This window comes from Strigops habroptila, chromosome 7 (genome assembly GCF_004027225.2).
Source record: "Strigops habroptila isolate Jane chromosome 7, bStrHab1.2.pri, whole genome shotgun sequence".
NCBI classification, from domain to species: domain Eukaryota; kingdom Metazoa; phylum Chordata; class Aves; order Psittaciformes; family Psittacidae; genus Strigops; species Strigops habroptila.
The window spans coordinates 23073005-23094592 of NC_044283.2; the positions used below are offsets into that span (position 1 = coordinate 23073005).

Genomic DNA, 21588 nt, shown 5'->3' on the forward strand with positions numbered 1-21588 from the left:
GCAAACATTTTCAAAACTCATTTACCTTTCTAAGCTATGCTATACAAGATGAAAAAGTGACAGAAAGGGAACTACATAAACAATCTTCAGGACAAGGATAAAGTTTACTGCTGTTTCACTCAGCAATTTAACCAAGACTCCAAGACATTCTTCTATGTTAAAGCTGTGTAATCTCCCATGTAACATGGTTTTCCTTGGAAGGAAAGTCTGTGAGGATCTTCATGTGAGAAATGTTCTACTTATAACAGCCTGAGAAGACCTTAGGATTGCTATATGCAGTTTATTATATTTATCATCCAGTGAGCTTGAACAGTTTCAATGTATAAGATGAATGAGTAAAGAGAGGGGAAAAAACACTGACCCTGAAAACAAACTTAAACCAGTCAGAAGTCAGAAGCATAAACAACTAAGACAAAATAAAGGCTAATGGATAAAGCCTCTTTAAAGAAATTATATTTCAATCATACTGTAATTTAAATAGAAATATAAAGCAAAACTAGTCAAATACAAATACATTATGAGCTTTTAAAAGGAACATATTGCAAAAATAAATAGGGGAGAAAATGACAAGTTATAAAACTCATATGTACAGCAAACCTCAATTTATTCAAACCTGTTAGTTAGACAGCAGTCTACAGTACTGGACAAACCAATGCTAATTAATTTCTGAAAGAAAAGGCTTTAGCGTTTATGTAACCGAAGGTATAATTTGTAAGAAATTGCATTCTTTATCACAAGGCACAAAACATATTATTGGAACATTTAGGCACTGAACTAAAATAATTTAAAAAGGCAAACACAGTGCATTTGCTTTAGTTTGCCTTCTGATTTGCTGAGGACTACAAATGTAAATATGTGAAAGACCTTCAGAGCTATCGATAGAATTGGGTTACAGAACTGTGTAACGCCTATTTGTCAACACCCAAGCCTCTGTCTCTCCTGGCCAGCTCAGTGAAATCCCTTTCTTTGTAGGGAAACCCTGAGGGGATCACTATCAGGATTTAAGATAAAGGTTAAGGCAAGCTTGATATGATGGTCTTGACTATAATGCACATACCATTTGCAAATCAAGTGACAGCAGTCAAGAGGTCTCATGGGATCGAAACAGAAAGTATGGCCAAAGTTTGAGTCATAAATTAGAAAAGCAGAACAAAACCACATGAAGCTGATGAGCAGAATGGGAGTGGGTATGGAAGACAACCTAAAGATTAGGATGTACCAGTCTATGACACTAAAACGAAAAGCAGGAAGGCTAAGTACTAAATCCCCCCAAACCTCTAAACTGCAACGCAAGAGTACAAGTATGTAGGAAGATACAATTTCCTACTGCAACTGTGGTGTTAATATCCACTTCCTTCTTCCTCTTCAGTATCACAGATTGCCATGGTTTTCTAGTAAAACGTGAGCAGCAAAGCATAACAGGAATGTTATGAAATTTCAGCAGACAATTGAGCTATGGCAGTGGTAAGAACTAAAATAGCCGTATTTCAGCATGTTTTTCCCCTTATCTGAGCTGCAGATGAAACTCATTTGCAGTGGAGCTGCAATTCAAGCAGTACAACATACAAATCTACTGTGAACCATGAAGTCAACTTTGTAAGGCTTCATGCCTGTTTTACAGAGAACAATCTGTCCTCAAAACCCCCAGTTTGAGAAATACTTCTTTTATTGACAGCACAGAGAATATTTCTGGTGGGTCAGAAGCAGAAATATTGTATAGACCATATCCAAGCATTCTGAATCTTCCCAGTCAACTTTGCTGCAATAGACTCCTTTTTGCAAGTGAGTACATAGTTTTTCAAACAATTCAACTTGGAATACATTCCATCCATCCATCAACGTAATCTGCTTCTATCCCACATGTACATACTTCAGGTTTCCTAATGTAACTTACTGGAACTGCAGATTTGCCTTAAATAGCCCAAATTGAATATATTTTTAGAGGATGCTATGCTCACAAGGACTTGAGTCCGCACTTTTTTTAAATTCAGTTTCAATTTGGTCCCAGGCACAAAAGAAGTTGTTGTGCCAGCAACAGTCTGATAACTGGTAATTTCCCACTGAAATAGCTTGCACTGGAAAAGACTTAAAAACCAGAACGGAGATATGACAGGGTAGGCTCATAAAGTTTCAGCCAGTAAGACACATACCCCTTACCTCCAGACTCCTGCAGGCACCACCACCATCCCCAGCAGAGCATGTAAATATTTTCCCAGACTCCTTAATCTGGAACTTGAGACGTGGAACTGGTGGTAACCTGGTAGCACTGACAGGAACACAAACTGTGCCAGCACTGTACCAGGGGAGAGAAGAATCACAGCAGTGAGATAAAATTCCGTAACTTTTACTCTCTGAAAAACATGCATCTGCAGAGCAGTCCAAAACTACCCCCATACGTGACAGTGGAAGGCATGCCGGGGTGCCTCTAGCAGAGAGAGCCAGTGCCATACTAACAACTCACTTCAAGTGTACCAGCCAGAGCTTTTCACAACTAAGAAACAGAAATCAACGACACAGCCAAGCCCTCCACATTAACTGAAGAAATCTTTGGGGATACCCTTTCCCTGGTGGACAGATTCTTGGATAACGTTTGCAAAACCTTACAATGCAGAAATTGTGCCTCAATCCAAGTCACACAGTAAAGGCAAGCTATGCATGAACACCCTCTGTAGATCTCACCTGGTGAAACTGACTCCACACTAATGCGGTCTCTGCTGAGGCACAAAACCTATTAGTCAAACTGCTCTCCTAACTGGCAGTTCAAAATAATATCTCGGAAAAAGATCTGTTTCAAAGAAAAAGTCCAAAATTGTAGCCAATATTCAGCTCAACTAAATGAAAAAAGAAAAAGGAAAATGATGAGATTCCAGCTCGTATTTTTCTTCAGGTTTTCGGTTGTTTCCCTTCCCCATCCTAAAACATGTGAAAAACCCCACTCAAACAGAAAACAAGCATTATGTTAAAACAATTCGTATAAACAATGCTTACATGTCAGCTTTACATCTACGATGGTTGCAGAAGTCTAACAAAGTAACAATGAACCTGAGATTTACTGAGATTTTAGTTCTAGTCTTCCCACTGTTATAAGGCCATACATAAAATACCTGTACCTCATTTAATTTCCTTTTGCAGATCAGAAAGTAAACACCAGGTTATTGAATAGCTCTCACATGGAAAGACATACAGAAGTCTTAAAAAAACAAAACAAACCCCCAAAACTCCGAATATTTTTATTGATTTTTTTCTGGGGGAAAAAAAAGAAAAAAAATCCATTGCCTATTTTAGAGAAATAGCATTTATTGAAATAATTATTACTTATTCTCTGAAAACTACACTTCCTCTACCAATCTACAACATGGCACAGGAACAATAAAAGATCAGCAGCCATTAAGGTACTGCAACAAAGCAAAATTTTTCTGCAGGTCTTAAATCAGTCTGAAATGTGTAGTGCAACAATGATATGTCACATAATTGGTCCAAGACTTTGATACCTATTTCAAATAATTCATTGCTAATTGAACTTTTACTTTCCCAAATAAATCTTCCTTGGATTAACAGTGTCACCATTCAGTGGATGTGCACATAACTGTATGCACATATACACATATGCAAGTGTATCTGCGGATGCACACAAACAAAACCAAATTTCAACATATTTTAGTAAACATCTTTTTTTTTTTCCCCTTGATTTTTAGGGCCTTTTAACAGAAGTCATACAGATACTTTATCTGTGACATGCTTTTGAAATAGAACAAGTGTTTCTGCAGTCCTTAGATCCAATAAAAATACAAAAAACATTTTCTTCACTGACATATTCACTTCAGTGCTCAACACCCTTCCACTGCTCCATTTATTCCATTAGTGTAGGGGCTTAAATGACGCATGAGGCTTTCAGCAGTGAGGTGAATGCCATTTTTAAGAACCCAGTAAAAAGAAACAAAACAGCAACCATAACTCAATACTGAAAAATATTTGCAACTAAAAGTACAACTGTAAACAGTACATTCAAGTCCAGCCTCAGACAGAAAGTAAAGTAATTTCTCCTGGTGGCATTTTGCCCTGATTCAAATTGGCATTTAAGAACATACTTATTAACACTAAGCACAGCCTTTAGTCAATACAACTTAAGTTCAGGCTTATACACTTTCTTGAGCCAGGGCCTCAATTATTAGAAAAGGCTCAATTACAAATTAAAGGTAGCAAAACTGTCAATAGCGCACTGGAAAAATTAAAATCTACAAACTCGTTTCAGATTCAGCAACTGGTCAAATACAGTAAGTGCAATGTCTCAAAGACTAAATCTGCTTTGTCAGTGCTACATTCCAGAAGAATAAATAGAAAACACTATAAAGTATTTGAGTTTGATCTCATTTTCCCTGTACTTCCTAGCGGAGTTGCCAGATACATTGAGTCATTTGTCTAGTTACTTCAATCAAATAAATTATTTTTTCCAATTAAGCTGTTCAATGCAATCAAGAACAGAAATAAATGATGTGAGAAATACGGCACCTGTGACTACCAAATATAGAAGAGGAGATAAATGAGCATACTGCTTCTGTATGCAAAGAAATTCAGTAGCAACATAAAGCATCCCCAAAACTATCCATTGGAAAAAATCCAATCTCATTGATGCCGATTAAATTGATTTTTTTCCTGTTAAATTTTAAGGAATTAAGAGACTATTTAAAACAATTTCTAATAAACAAGAAATACTTTAAAATTGTCTCCTACCCAGAAGTCTGGCCAATTCCAATCAAACTTGAGGAACACTAAAGGTGTCAGTAAGTTCTTAAAAGGCTGGTGAAAACCTGTGGGAGACTGGTTAATCACGCCACAAAAGGGACAGCAACAAAATAAAGCAGATGCTGTTATTAATGCCTCCCCTGAAGGAAAGGTGCAGTGTGAGCTCATTAACTCTCTGCTCTGCTGGTCCTGCTGCTTAACCAGACAGCATCTGCAACACCTGCAAACAGCCTCAGCACAGCCGTGCCTTTTGCCTATCCAGCTGTTATGGAACAAAGTAAAAACTGGGATATGCCATAAGAGAGGAAGGAGGCAATCCCATGGACTAAGTGAAGGGGAGACCCACAAAACAACTGAAGAAAACCAAATAATTTGATCGTTCACACAGGTTTTGTTTTGAAGCCAGATTCTAATTTTAAATTAAGGAACACAAGCTTAAAAACCAGAGCAGCTGCAGGGTAGCCACCTGTCTTCAGGAACTGCTTCCTGTATACTTGGAGTGCAGCAAATGAGGCTGTCCTCTTGACCTTGGGACCTCTCTTCACACTCAGAAGAAGAGCTGTGCAGAAGCATTTCTTAGTCCCTGCAAACAGCATACTGCTGACCTCTGTCCTCATGGTAAAGGGAGGGGTTAATCTCTCCGCCATTGAGTAACTGGCACTTCTTAATTGAGGGAGTTAGAACCCTTCTGATATGCTTGTGTGGGGACCATTTTTTCTTATGGAAATTAATTTCTCATGTGAATATTAAATATTCATCAGATGCTAGCAACTTTGTCAGCACCAAGCAAGCTCTATCCAAACAGTGATAGAAAACTCTGCCTTTTTCACCCTAGGCTAACCAAGGTCTGCTTATAAAATTACTTAAGCCCATTGAGCAAAAAGATGCTCTTCCACGTCATATACCCTTTTAAACTAGATGTTGCTTTGAAGACTGCTTTTTGTAATCCTCAATATTCTCTCTCACTGCTTAGATGTCATAATCAGATGTATACCATATAGATACAGTTTTCAGATGCAAGAACTAATTACACTGTCTTATCTGCTACAGTCCTCTCCCTTTTCTTTCACATGCCGCTCTGTCAGAAGACAAATCTATAGGAGGAGACACTAATTTTACTCTTAAACAGTAATAATAAAAAATTACATGCAAAAATAACTTCTCAAAGCAGATGTTACTCATTTTTATAGTGTTAGACAATTAAAAATATTGCAGGCCAACAGTATGAATTTCACTGCATATCTTGTCTTCTTCCAAAAATCTCTCTCCAGTACTTACAAGATGATACAGAATATAAACAGAGCAAAAGCTTTTGACAGTGCTTAGGACTATTATATCAAACAAATATGCAAGAAAAAGCAATAGATAAAACCCTGGTGTCACTGCACTGCACAGGAGAACTTCCAAATTTCAGCAGTTCTACATAATCAGTTCTCTCAGTTCAATCTTAAATTATAATACATGGCATAGGCATATACAAAATCAACAGCTGCATATAAACAAATTATTTCCTTTGCACTGTACAAATGACATCAGAAAAGACTATTTTCACATGGAAAATACACACAGAGGTATATATATATATATTCATATTTCGAACTTCAGACTCAGGAAATCAGCTGGAGGTTTCATCATGAAGTCCTCTGTTCTTCTGCAGCACTGTATTTAGTTCCTGAATCACATTTGATGGTAATTTTTTATCTAATTCCAAAGTAGTTTTGTTTGTTTTGTTCTTATTTTTCTTCAGTGCCTTATGTGGTCTTTGGTGTAGGTCAGTCATCCCTGCACCCACATCCTCAACAGAGATCACGCTCTGATGTGTTTTTGTATGATTTCGCACTTTCTCCTCCTTCCGTTCCAAACATTGTGCCACAATAGAAGCTTTTTCTTTCAATTTTTTTCTTTCTTCCAGGAAGTAATTTTCCTGATGCTCACCGAATTTTGCTTTCCCAGATTGCAGTTCTATCTTCTGAGAAAACAAGCAAAGAGAAATAAGATCATTCACATTCACACAATGTTCAATAATATTTAGATTGCCATTTTTGCTCATCAGTTTCACAAAACATTTAAAAAATATTTTAAAAATATTTAAACATTTTAAATTTGATTTTTGATCCTATCACAGTAGACGATATTTTAATGTTTTACAGCAGATCCATATACTCTTAAAAACTCAGAATTCTTAAATCAAAGACAACTGTGAATGTTGCAATTCTGATAACTTAATGACTGAGCTACATGTATGCACAAAAGATAACTTTACAGGATCACACAAACATTTTCAGCAGCTATTCAGTACTACCTGATAAATTATAAGACTGTCTGCTTTTTCAAATTTTGGCTAGGAATTTTAAGTAACATACTGTGAACTCAGATAAAACAACAAACTGATGGCAATGCCACCGTTCCATACTGGTAGGCTGTTTTCAAGTTCTTAAGCTGCAGGAAATGAAAGGCAAATAAAATGTTGCATCTAAATTTGCAACTGCTGTGGCCAATTAGAAGTGTATCTGTACAGTGAAAGAAAAGTGATGAGAACGCAACATCCACACTAACACTATTTCAGGGCTCTTGCCTTGTTTGGTTTGGTTCTGGTTGGGTTTTTTTTTTGTTGTTTGTTTGGAGGGGTTTTTTTTGCTTGTTTTTGGTTGGTTTTGGTTTTTTTTGGTAACAAAGTACAGTGGCCATGTTATTAAAAAAAAAAAAGCAGCAGTCTCAGAATAAAAATATGCTTAAATTCTGCTCCCATCAGTAACAACTGCTATCATTTTAGAATCTCCTGCTACCACCTAAGCCAGCAAGAAGCATCCTATTATTCATATGTTCGCCCTATTATTTATATGTTAGCTATAGTCAGTGAAAAGAAGTTCAAGGCAATCAAAGATCTGTCTCAATGACTCATGAATGTAGGGAGTTCTGTTCTGCCAAATACTTAAATTTTCCATTGAAAATAATGTTTCTGAATGAACAAGACAAGTGTCATTATCACCAGTGATACATGTTCAATTAATAAGATAACAATAAAAGGGCTACCTGTGACAATATATATGTAGTACGTGAAATGTAAATTGTCATTCAGTACCTTTCAGAAAACAGTAACACACTCCAAGCTATTCACTGTTACTCAGCAAACTAAGATATGAATAACTTGTGGAATTCAGTCAGGAGCAACGATCTACTTACAGAACTTTTTACATAACGTTTCAATTTTGCATCTTTTGAGAAGAAAACCACCAACTACCCTTCTGAAATCAGCATAGCTCTCCTGCTAAACTGAGTGTAGCAGAAGCCCTTTATATAATGAGCATAGGAACAGATCAAATACAGCACTCATTTAAAGATTGCCTGCTTCTCTGAAACACCTCTTGCGTATTGACATGTAGTCCCTTAATACAGGCTACTACTCAGCATTTTGAACTTTTAAAGAAGAGATTCAGTATATAGAGGAATCCTGATTCTTACACATTTGTATTTTAAGAACATTCAGTTGATGGAGCGAAATTCTGTTGTTCAAAAAAACATATCTGATGTGTGATCAGAACTGTCACATCAAGTTTTTTAACATTATTTCTTGATATTTGATCCACTGCCCACTCTTAGTCATGCTATACATTACGCTACTGGACTCCATACTTTTCTCCCAATTAACCCTTACTGTAAAAAAGCGACAATTTCATGTTAGAAGCAGATGTTTGCTTCTAAAATTCAGGCTCTTAATCAAGTAATTAGTGAACAACGTCATAATAATATATACATCTAACTACATTTTCTCTTTGTCTACACATCACCAATAAAAAACCCATGGAGCAACTCTACCTATTTGCATCCTCCTTTATCCCCTGTTCTTTTAAAAAGAAATGCTACACAGGTATAATTTATGGTATTTGACAATGGAAAGTAAGTTTGGTTTTTTCCCTCATTCCTCAATTTTTCTGTATTTAATATTACAGAATTACTGTAGATATACAGCATATTTCTATTTTGGTTAAATGATTCTACTATCCATGTATGCAACAAGTAGTGCAGGAATAATGGAAATATTTTGATTCCATTTGTTATTAGAAGGATTCTTAGTTATACAGTGGTTTCAAACTTTGGATATCATATATTTATTTTGTTAGCACACTGTGAAACTACTTCGAATAATGGGAAAAAGAAGACATTCAATGTAGACTTTTTAGCACAGAACTTTAATATTAAACTCATTTGTTTCGGGGTATCTTTAAGCTGTGTTGCATTTTTTTCCCCTTATCTTCACATCACAAAGATACAACTTTTTTCACTGTTTGAAGAACTTACAGTCTCTTTTCCTGCCTGTATGAAGATGACTTTGATCGCATTTCTACTACAAGTTTATGCATTGATCTGTAAACAGACCCCAATTTTTCATAAACCAGCATCTTTCAGAAAATGCTTCCTCCTGTTATTACTCTCTAATGCTTTAAAATTTTTGCTTGTTAGAGAAGTATTACAAATCCATGGAAAGACTGGAGGTGTGGGTCTCCAAACAGACGTCTATTGCTTTACTGACTACAATTCACTGTTGTACAATATTTCTCCTTAATAAACCATATCATATGCTTACTTTCCACCACTATTTTACTGTTCATTCCAGCTTTGGCTTTTTGGGTAAAAAAAGTGTTAGTTTTATATTTCCCATTATATAATTTTGTGTTAACCTTCCTAAAGATTTCAAATGCCCTTTGCATAAAACTTCTCTAGATCTAGTCATGGCATAAATAATGAAGACTGTGATATTCTTCTTTTAAGTTTAGAGTCCTTCCTAATGAGGCATATTATCAACAAAAATAATAATAATAAAAAAATCCTTGTGCTATAAGGTATTAGGGATTTTAAATCATGAAGCTCAAAATCAAATAAAATCTTTATCCTATAATGTCTGAATTTGTAGCCATCTCAAAGAACTTATTAGAGATGTCAACTGTACCTGCATAAAGAAAGGTAAGAAACATACCTAAGGGTTATGAAGTTTTTTGAATGACAAAACCTGTGATTTATTTTCATAAAAAATTAGTTTTAAAATGCAAATATTAGATAGAAGGGACTTATGAAAGAACTGCAAAAATACTTCCAGAGAGAAGGCTAAAACAAAAGTACAAATTAAACAAAATAGGAAAACTGTAACTGTATTCACACTGTATCATAGTTAATTTGTAAGCCAGAGCAGAAATGCCTGACGAAAGCAGAACAAAAGAAAGATGGAGTTTGCTGTTTAGATAAAGCACTACTTCTACCTTTGCTTTTGGTTTGTTATGGAACCGAGTCAGCTTCACCAATCCACACCTGTACCAAAGTCTCTGCAAGTGGTGATAACACATACCGTATTTCTACCTTCCTTCAAAATCTCTTAAAAAATGCAAGAATACTGCATACAGTCAAAGGACCAAGCTGTTTTGTTTCAGCACTTGTTCTCTGCTGTATTAAGATTAGTTACCATTATTTTTCGCAAGCAGAACAGTGCCTCCACTAGCACTGCTGCTTCTCAGCTGCAAGTAAGGCAAGTAAGTCCACTCCACAGCCCTATTTACTTCTAATGAACAATCATTGCCCAAAAAACCCCAAACACAAGTAACAATCCACTACTGATCTACTGAACAGCCAAAGAGGTGACACAAGTTTAGGTCACAATGTGTTTTTACATTAAATTGTCCTAAGTGTTCCTTTAATGTCAAAATAATGAAAAGAACATCCTAAAGAGTTCATTATTACTGGACTATTTTTAAAAGTAAGCACTGTGGCTATAACTTCTACACCAAGTTTAAACACCACTTACTTGTGAACTCCCTCTGATTTTACAAGCGGTCTTCTCTTGATGAATGGGAATTAGTGGTAAGCCTCCAATCTTTGGACTTTTAGTTATAGACTGTTTTCTTGCTTTTCCAGCAGGTGGCCAAATATCTGCATGCTGAAGGACAACATGATTCCTTATTTTTGGTGTGGAATTTCATAAATACACAAGTCCTTTTTGTATATAAAACTCTCTTGGAAAAAGCCATCTACTGCACAACACCATGCCCTCCTCTTGTGGGAGATGGGGGAAGACACTATGGTGCTTAAAATTATGTTAATATTTTGTAAGTGCTGCACAATGTTGAGTAAACAGAACCAAAATGTCTTTATACAATTTTCATGTATCAAACATCTTCCCTCCATATTATTATTATTTAAATTACCTTCTAAGAATAGAAAATATCATAAAACAAGACACATTGACTCGATTCACAATTTCAAAATTCCACATAAACATGCTTTCAGGACTCCCACAAAAGTTTCTAAAAGAAAATAAAATTACCCTAATTTGCAAACAAGTGTTAAAAAATTTATATTAATAATTTAGGAAAAAATCATTGCTTAAACCTACAATAACAACGTATGTTATCCCAGAGGAAATGGCTTGACATTTTGTTCCAATGAAACACTGAGAAGGTATTATCTGAAAGAGCAAATCTTGCCAACCAAAATCAGTTTATTGTGGACCAAGATACAAGAAAGAAATGCAATTCAGAAAGTGACTAAGAAACTTTAAGTCAGCTTCGAAGGAAACTTTAAGTCAGTCGAAGGAAACTGCCTCCCTTAATTACCAGCAAGCTTAGGGAAACTATCCCTGTCAAGTAGCTTGATTTTTCTTTTCTGTCTGTAACATTTCTTAAAATAGAACTCTGGGAAAGTATGTCAGAAATACTAGCAATGTATTAGGCCATATAATAAATGTATTTATTCATATTTTTGACCTGTTTAACTGCACCTCATGGTAACACAATGTGCCTCTTTAGTTGATCAAAGGCAATGGAACTGGAAGAATACTATCATGTCCATCTTCATAACAAATAATTACTTCCAACTGTGTGCTATGTATGCTATTAAGTGATTTTGTACAAAACTATTATAGAGTTCAAGAATCGAGTTTTAGCCATACTTTTTAGTATGCTTTTGCATAGACCTGAAAGAACACTGGTCCTCCTACAAATCCTCTTAGTATTTGCCAGCTTGAAATACAAGATTAGTAACCTCTGAGCTAACTTTATTTTCTGTATCAAAACAACTTTTGTTACTAGATTACAGTGGTAGGTACACTTTGCTAGTTATATTCTCTGCACTATTTATACTAGAGGAATAAACATTATCAGAATACAGGAGGAATAAAAAGATAACTATAGTACTATTCTCTTACTGATATTAATTACCAATAAAGTCTTATTCTGCTCAAGCACTGAGGAGCACAGTAACAGAGTTTTATCTCCTTCCTAATTGCACTAGATTATTAAATGTCAATGTCTTAACTCTTCAAAACCTACTTTACAGTACTTTTCAATTTGCAATTTAAGCTATTCCACTGACAAAATGTGCTGCCTGCAGACTCTGTAACATAAAGGTGTTCAAATACCGTGATAATAGATGAGGTAAAAGACAAGCTATCTTAAGACTGCCTCAATTTGATAATTCTAACTAGAAATAACCTCAGTTGATATCTGCAACTTTCTGTTTTAGAAATGGGATAATGTGATAGTTGTCTGTTGCTGAATGATACCAAACATTTGGAATGGCGTAGTTTAATCCCAGCCAGCAACTAAGTACCACACAGCCACTCACTTACCTCACCTGCAAGGGATGGGGAGGAGAACCACAAAAAAGGTAAACCCATGTGTTTAGATAAGAACAGCTTAATAATTAAAATAAAGTAAAATATGATAATAATTACAATGACAATGAAAAGGGAAATGAAAAAGAAGAGAGGAATAAACCCCAAGAAACCTAAGTGATGCACAGTACAATTGCTCACTACGCACTGACCAATATCCAGCCCATCCCGAGCAGTGATCCGCCACCCCTGGCCAACCATCCCCGGTTTATAGACTGAGCATGATGCTCCATGGTATAGAATATCCCTGTGCCTAGTTCGGGCCAGGTGTCCTGTCTCTGCTCCCTCCTGGCTTCTTGTACCCCTCCTCAGTGCCAGAGCATGGGAAACTGAGAAGTCCTTGATCAGGGTAAGTGCTACTTAGCAACAACTAAAACATCGGTGTGTTATCAGCATTGCTCTCAGACTAAAGCCAAAACACAGCACTGCACCGGCTACTAAGAAAAAAACCCATTAACTCTAGCCCAGTTGAAACCAGGCCAGGAGATCTTATAATATGCTTCAGCAACACAAGCTACTGCTTGCAAGAAGATACTCACTGTAAAGTATATTTAAAGCAGTAGATTGTAGTAAGAACAATATAGCAAATCTGCATCGTCAGCACTTAACTTCTAATGAAATTCAGAGCCTGACAACTTGACTGATGTTCAGAATGCTGATAAAAAGAAAAAAATCCAAACCTAACAAACTCCACAAAAAAGCACCACCCCACCCCAAAAAACCCCCACAAAAACCCCCAAAACTAAAACACCCTCTCGATGTAGCTCATTAGTACTGCAAATTCATTGTACTGTTCATTTATTGGAATAAAATTTTTAAAACCTACAGTATTAATTCAAAGCAATTTTTAATGCACGTGAAATTATTTAACTCTTTTCGTTAGAAAAAAAATCTGCAACATTGAGCTGTACGTCTCTGTTTTTTATCTATACTGTCAGAGGAATATTCTACATCCCACACTACCTGATCAGAATCCTAATAGATTGCACTTCCTGTGATTTTACATCAAATGGCCTTCAACAGTTACCAAGTTTGTATGAGTTATTTCTAAGTAACCTATATCAATAACCTCTAAGCCTATTTGTTGTGACACTGCTCATGTTATGCCCATGAGATATATGCCAGGATCAGTGGCTGTTTCCATAGAAACTACAATAGTTCAGTTAAGGGAGCTGAGTAAGACAAAAATTTGGAAGTCTTCCTTACAAAGCATGCATTCTAACACTACTATCTATGAAGGTTCAGGTTCTATTTTGGAAAGCCTCTAAGAACTATGTATTGCAATAGTCTTGTGCCCAGTCCACATCATGTAATATGTAAAGCTCACAGGTAATCATAAATCTAGTGATGTTTATTCACAGTGATATTCCCCAAAGTTCACTGAACATCACAGGAAAGGCAAGAAAAATCTGACACAAATGCAAAATCCTTTTAAAACCTTAAACTGTGTCCCAGTCTCCTGCCACCTTGAGCTCTTCCCATCTCTCTTACTCCCACTTCCTCCTATGAAAATACTAAACTCCATCTGCAAGAATGTGTTATACAGCACTCAAATGTACATGCTCCTTACCCACAACCTAGTAGCAAGCAGAAGATTACTTAATTTAGGATAATGCCTATCCAGCACAATGACTTGTCAGTGTTAACTAAGCTAACCGGGATACCAGAGGAGTACTGCTGTATTGGAATAGCTCTTCAACAGGGCTAGTTCGTTCACTATGTTTTGAAATGGGACACCTTTCTATCATGACTGTTTTGCATGCAGCATCCAAACTAGTAAGCAGAGAAACAGCACTCAGGCATTATGGCACACAGACACATCCTTCAGGTCAGTGGCCAGAATTTCACCCAGAAGAGGTTTATTACTGCAAAGGAAATGAGTTGTCTTTCTTTAACCAGCTTTTCTACAACACAGCAGGAAAAAAAAAAAAAAAAGCCAGAATGTAATGTTCTTCTCCCTCACTCTCAAAGCACTTAGCTTTCAAACGAAAATGACATTACAAGTAATAGTCTTCACAGACTAACAGCCATCTTTTTGCAGTTTTATTTCATTAGGTAGTCCAAAAATTTTAATGGCATTGCGAATTTATCTATAACACAGCCATAACACATACATATCACTGTTCAATGGCATTTTCAAAACAGCAGTAAAAGTTACATTTCTTTGACCAGATTAGTACCTGTGCAGTAAAAATGCTGATCATCCACTCTATCTGTGCATCTTGTCCATCACAACATATATACCTAGAATGCAATATATAATTAACAAGAAAAACAACAAAAACTCCCATTGCAGTTAAACATATAAACTAGGCTTCTAAACAACTTCAAACAGTGCTTACGTTCATTTATGAATGCTGTTGATATTTATTATTAACACTTTCATCTTAGGAAATACAAATACCTCAAATTATCACTTTACCCTAGTTTGAAGACAATGCATATGCTTCATTTAAAGCACGTGCATAAGTTTAAAATCTACCATTCTAAATTCATGAAAACAATTTACTTTATGGCCACAGAAGGGAAATGAAACACCTGACCCAAAAAGACTACCAAAACATGAAGACTGTTTAATTAATTAAGAAAAACATCGCAAAAAGTCGAGATGCAAAATAATGCCCATTAGTTTTCAAACATTCTTATTTTGAAATTGAACATTTCAACAAATATTAAACACTGAAGTGAAGCCAATCGTATGTTTCACGTTTACCTACCACTGGTGCTTTTCAGCAAATACTGCAAGTCCCCAGCTGAAACAAAAAGAAAATTTCAAAGATTAGTTTCAGAAACTCAGGGACAAATTTCTCAAGCTACAGAGATTCATTACCTTTATCTACTGCTTTTAAGTGTGTGTGTGAAATTACAAAGTTTAAACGTATACTGCAAATCTAGAATGAAATTGTAGTTTTGATGATGGATATTACTCATTTCCTCACAGTTTATTCACAGGTAATGAACAATCTGTTCTGGACAAAGGGTTATACATAGGCCCTGCAGATGATGTCTAACTACTTGCCACATTTTGGTTGTGGCTGTACTTTCTGAAAGCTGCTGGAAGTAAAACTGCTAAAATGGTGCCCAGCAGAGAGTCCGCTACACTGTGGAAGTCACAGAGGTCAGAGAGTACGCTTTGCACTGTAAGCAAAAGGAATCACATAAGTTTACAGAGATTTAAAAATTGTTGGAAAAAAAGGGTGTAGATTCACAATGAAGTGAAAAAACCAGACACTCTGGAGATCCTGAAGAGACTTTGCAAAGTCTGCTTTTGAAAGTAGACTGAAAATAAACCTCAAGGAAAGAACCTACCTGCAGAGATTCATTTACATAATCTGCTACTCTTATTTTGGACTAATCTCCTACGCGTTCTGTGCTTTAAAATAACAACAACAACAAAAATAAAAAGAATACCAACTTCTTCTCTAACACAACTAAGCTTTGAAATTTACAGACCTTTTCAGGGCATTTTGATGTGCCAGCTGTAAAGGAAAAGTTCAAGCAGATCTGTTTAAAGGCTACGGCCCACCTAGAATCCTCTTGGGATAGGGTCCTATGCACACTATCTCAGTGTCCCAAAGCTTTGACCAAACAAGTACTCGAAACATCTGAGAAAAACAGGTGTAATTTTTCTCTGCTCTTTTCCAGAGACATAGTCACTGATGTTTGTAAAGGGCACTGTAGTCTTCAGCTAGAAGAAACATCAAAATAAGAAGGATCCTGAAAAAGGAAAATCCTTTACTGAACAACAGGAACTGTCACTGAAGGTCATGACTAGCTGGTTTGCTCTTCTCTCTTTCTTTCTTGGTGCAAAGGCATGTCCACCAATGAATGCAGGACACACACTATAAAACTAAGTGAGCTAGCAGCAAACATATCCACAAGAGATAATACACTTAAGATTAAGAAAAGCCAATCAATAAACTAATTTCCTAGCACAGAAGAGTTAACATGTAACACAAAAACAGAGATAGAAACAGAACAAATATTATTATAGAAGGTAATAATAACTTCAGTTGGCAACTTGACTTTTCCTTGTTCCACCATGTTTTATGTCCCCCTGACTTGACAGTCCTGCAAGTACCTTCTTATTCAGTGTTTAACCGATTTTCTTTTCTATTCTTACTTTGTTGGTGGCTTCATTTTCTTTTTCACTCCAAGATAAAGCTTCAGGGAATTGACAGACAACACTTTTTCAGGTTTGCTAGCCTGCAAATGAAATAAGATACTAATTATTGTATCAGGAATGTGCACATTCCACAAGGGGCTGCACCCCTCTTTTCTTACAGATCATTAATTTTTTTTCTCTCTTTCCCATAAACAAAATGTGCCAATCACAATTACTAGAAGCAGCCTAAGAACTTGAGGTCCACATGAAGTCACGAAATTGTAACACAGCTGGAATAATGAAGATGTGGTGTTACAATTAACAAAGCTGGAGTGCTGCAATACTTGGGCACAAGCTTTTCAAGAGAAACAGGGAAGATAAGGAGTAGGGCTGCCCTCTGTTAAAGTTCTTCTATGGGATGGACAATATCATGGTGAGTATTTGCTTCAGATCATGTAATCAGGATGAAGAAAAAGCAGATGAAGTCTTTTAACAATCCAAGGAAGTCTGCAACCGGTTTTGGGCCCCTCAATAGTAAAAAGGGAATCAGTAATCTGGAATGAGTTCAGCAGAAACCCACCAAACTGGCTGGGGGCTGCAGCAGATGCCCTGGGAGGAGAGGCTGACCTAACAGCAGCCCCTCAGCACCTACAGGGAAGTTATCAAGGAGACTGAATGAGATTCTTCTGATTGTGGGATGATGACTAGATGTAAGGACAAACTTTTTCCCATGAGTGCAGTCAGGTACTGCAACTGAAAACAGGGTTTTCAAGACTTAACTGCATCAAAAGCCCTGAGCAACCCATTCTGTTGCTAATTCTGTCGCTAATTCTGTCGCATTCGGTTGCTAGCTCTGCTGTGAACAGGAAGTCGGACTAAAGATCTCCTGAGGTTCCTTCCATGTTCCTTCTTGAACAAACTACCTTTAGCCAACCTGCAACAGACATAAACCTGCACTAGGTACGAGAACTGAAAGTCCCTGAAGAATGAAATCCTGAAAGGAAACAATAAAATTCTCATGAGCACTCTTCTACTACAAGAACACAACTAAAATCTGACACAACACACTAACATTCCTTTAGTGCATTTCAGTCAAGTGTTTCAGCTTTCTATTTAGAAACAAATAAACAAAAACAACCTTAACAAATCTTATAATCCCATTACAAAAAGGTACTCCAGTGTTTACTGTCCTGGATTCTCAGTTTCTCCCTCTACAGCTTTAAATCTCCAATACTCCAGTGTGGGGAAAAAGCGACAGAATCTGAGATGGCATAATTGTTTAAGAAAACAAAACAAAACAAAAAAATACACAACAGTTTTCTGGTCAGTGTTTTTGTGTAACATCCTGCTCAAAGCAAGGGTACTGCCAGGATGAAAGAACACCCTTACAAAACATACTATTTAGTTAAACAACAGCATACTTACCACAAAATGTACCTTATGGAAGCCATTTGACTGTGTGTGAACTTATTTCTTAACAACAGTACATTAAAGTGGTATGTTCAATCAATTAGCACATTATCGTAATTTAACATACAGTATCACAGAAACTTTTCACTTTTTTGATAATTGCTCTTGAACAAGAGAAACACTTAACAGAATGTATTTCCACCTGCATATACAACCTTAATTTGTTGTTAATGAGAATTTATAAATAAATAAATAAATGCAGTCTTCTTAAATACAATTTTCCATCTGCAATGTCAAGCTTTCCTACTACTCATTTCTAAGTATGACTGAAATTAAATCAAAATTATTAATGGAAGATGAACCTCTCTCAAAAGAAAATTAAACAAATGGATATACACTATTTTATCAGAATGGTATTTCCACTTGCTTTTTTATAAAACAAATGTAAAGTCATTTAAAAGTAATGCTGCTCAAAACTCCACCTGAGTTAGAGAATTTAATGTTTTGTAAATCAAAATGGGTTAGAAAAGCAGATCTTAAAGCAGTACAATGATTCTACCACAAACTCTTAAGATACTAATTAAGGTTTTATGAGCATGTTCATTTATTCTCACGTATGTGCCACTTTGAGGTTTAGCACTAAATTGTAAGATGCTATTTGACATTCTGGGGTCATTCTAATTAAGATTATATCCACCGTGTCATAAGAAAACACAGTATTTCTTTTGCTTTAGTTTACTTGAGCAAGGATCTGTCTTTATGAAAAAGTATTTTATGAAGGTCAGCAAGTACGCATCTATATTTGCTGGATGGGCAAAACCAGCAGTCAGCAAAAATAAAAACACTTTAAACTTTAAGAGCTTTTTAAAAAAAAAAAAAAAAACTCCACACAAAAAAACCCAAACAACAAAATCAAACCAAACGTAGAGAAATTATCAAAACTAAAATGAAAACATAGTTCACGATGCATATTTAGCTTTATACTTTAATACACCCAAAACCACTCTTTAAACAAAACTTACAAAGTATTTAAGACCCACCATGCCATTAAGTATTTGCTTCTGTGGAATTCTGAGGTATATCTAATTATCAACACTAGTTTTTGAAGGACTGAGAATGCATCTGAAAACTGTTGTTGAGAAGCAAGGGAAGATTTTGCTAGTGTATTGAGAATTATTGTTTCCTATAATTTCTTTTGTCATGACACTTGTAGGTGTAAGAACCCTGTAGCTCGTAATTTCAAAAGGCTCTGTATGAAATACCAAGAAAAAACATCACGCAGCTCACTTAAGTTCCATATTATTTCTACTACTGCTCTCTACAGTACGTTTTCAAAAAACTTAGTCACAGCTTAGTCACACAAGTTGTAGGCATTCCTGAACATCGCTTTATTTTTTTCTTAAATCTTATAATAATGCATAATTAGAATAGCTAAATGAGCAATTGATGCAAACTCCTTTTACTAAAGTGTCTGTGCAGTAATAAGATAAAAACCTTGTACTGGAACCCCAGGCTCTAGAAGTCCTCATTTACTACCAAAAATGTTGATCTGTTTGGCTTCTTTCTTTTCATAGAAAAAAGAAAGCTTAAGTGATTTTGGTGAAGAGTTTGTCTGTGGTACCTTCATATCCTTATAAAGAAGCAAGTTTCCTTCCCGTAACACAAAATAACGTTCCTGAAATTTGTTTCCAGACAGTAGTTTTGATGGTTCTTCTTTATACTTCAGATTGCCTGCTTTCACACTACCTTTGTCATTTTTCTCTATCAAGAAAATAAAAAAGCATTTTGTTAGAACATTTTACAACAATATTTTTAACAATGATGTTGTAAATATTACAACACTGTTATTACTGCTAATATTACTAATATTACCGCTTATTAAAAGACTAAAATTACAATTTCACTGATTTTATGTTACATAAATACAAATAATAAAATATATAAATATTTAATTCTATATTACAGTTAAATACTACATATGAATATATTATCTATTAATAAGAAAGGTATTTTTAAATATTGACAGATTATGATTTTGATTACTATGGGAAAAGGCTTCTCTGTTCTAAGATAACACGGAAAGACTCCACCAACACACTTTAATTAAAAGAATCCTTTCAGAATAGAATGTGCATTTAAATCCAAAAGTATGGCATGGATACTTTTAATCTCTGTGCTTCAGAGAGGCAAAAATTTCCCTTAAAGATCTGATTTTGTCGTTAAGTCTGTCGACGTTTTTCTGTTTGAGTCAAAACACACACAGAAACACATACATATTTGGTAAAATTAATAAAAATCACTAAAACAATCACAAAAGAAAAATCAAAACCACCACTAAACAACCAACCAAACTCAAAGCACAACTTTGCAGTCAGCTTTATAAAGCATTGAACTTAGTACTGAAAAAGCTTTTATTTAAAAAAGTACCAGAACCATTGAAGGTTTTCAATGTTAGAGACAAGTATGTCCTTAGCTATCTGAAATTCTAAATAAAATAATACAAAAAAGTATTACTAGTACATATAAACTACTGCACCACCACTTCTTGCTAGTTTTGGTTTTCCTATTCTGCCCGATATATGTTTGGGTTTGGTTTTTTTAGATTAGTTTATCAGCTTTTCCCAAAAACATAATAACAAAAAATAAGAATAAAATATTTTAAAGAATTCAACAATAAAAAGTAACATAAAATACATTTTCATTTGGTCAGGAAAGACAAAGAATACAGAAAAGACCAACTTTCATTGTTTGCATATTTTTTTTATTTCCGAAGAGCAATATTATACAGCCACAGCTAACTACACAAATAGTTATGCTTTGGCAGCAACACTTGTAACAGGTACTAATCAAAATTTTTTTTCTATCTTCATACATTTTGCTAAATGAGCCATCATTATCTTAAAGGACTGCATGATGTACACAAAGCTGGTATGAGAGGTGACAAGGGAGAATTAAGAATTTGCATGAAACATCACTAACAACCATAATTGCAGGGGTTTAATACAAATATATTGCATGGTTCTGCTTCCAACTACCTGTACTTCAGTATTTCTGAGGTTTTTTGTTCTTTTAAAGAACCTGTAGACAGTTACTCCATACATGACTATTTAGGAAATAAGTAACATTTTAAATAGTGAAAAATTTATTAATGCATTACATGGATAATTGTGCATGCACAAAACGTACATGTGTGATACCCAGTTTCACATGTCCAATTATGTAAATATACTTTAAAGTGCATACAAAAACCCCAGTGAGGTTATATTTCAAAACTCAAGAGTCAGATTCTACTATCATTTGTATGGGTAGAGAGACTTTGGGACTAACTTGAAAAGTTGTATCTCGATCCCATCTTTCATACTGGCTGAAAAACAGCTGTTTAAACGGTTGAAATTAAATTATTCCTTCTACTAACCCTAATTATTTGCAAAAAGAGGATAATGAAAAATCGTGACTCTAATTCCTTCTTGCTTTATATCTTAGTATGAATTGAAATTATGAAAAGCGTTATATTTAAAATATAATGGAAATTAAAAAGATAAACGTCTTTAATTTTATCAAATAAAACCAACTACATTCTAATCAGCATGCCTGCTGTGAACAGAAAATCTCAAAAGAAGATTTCCCAGCATTTTCATTAGAGTTTAAGATAGAATCTGAATCCAGAATC

At 35.3% G+C, this 21588-nt stretch overlaps 1 protein-coding gene across 3 annotated transcripts in view; it reads right to left on the bottom strand.

Annotated features, from left to right (window-relative positions):
• Positions 1-5902: 5902 nt before the first annotated feature.
• The window catches only part of ARAP2 (ArfGAP with RhoGAP domain, ankyrin repeat and PH domain 2), a 116862-nt gene continuing 101176 nt past the window's right edge, over positions 5903-21588 (bottom strand). For 2 of the 3 annotated variants that reach the window (XM_030492574.1, XM_030492573.1), the window contains 6 exons: positions 19540-19679; positions 16527-16609; positions 15121-15156; positions 14584-14647; positions 10538-10669; positions 5903-6712 (listed from right to left, as the gene is read on the bottom strand). In XM_030492574.1, coding sequence (XP_030348434.1) covers positions 6359-6712; positions 10538-10669; positions 14584-14647; positions 15121-15156; positions 16527-16609; positions 19540-19679 — 809 coding nt within the window. In that variant the 3' untranslated portion in view covers positions 5903-6358. Of the gene's footprint in view, positions 6713-10537; positions 10689-14583; positions 14648-15120; positions 15157-16526; positions 16610-19539; positions 19680-21588 lie in introns of those variants that run through there. The other variant, XM_030492575.1, reaches the window with a different exon arrangement.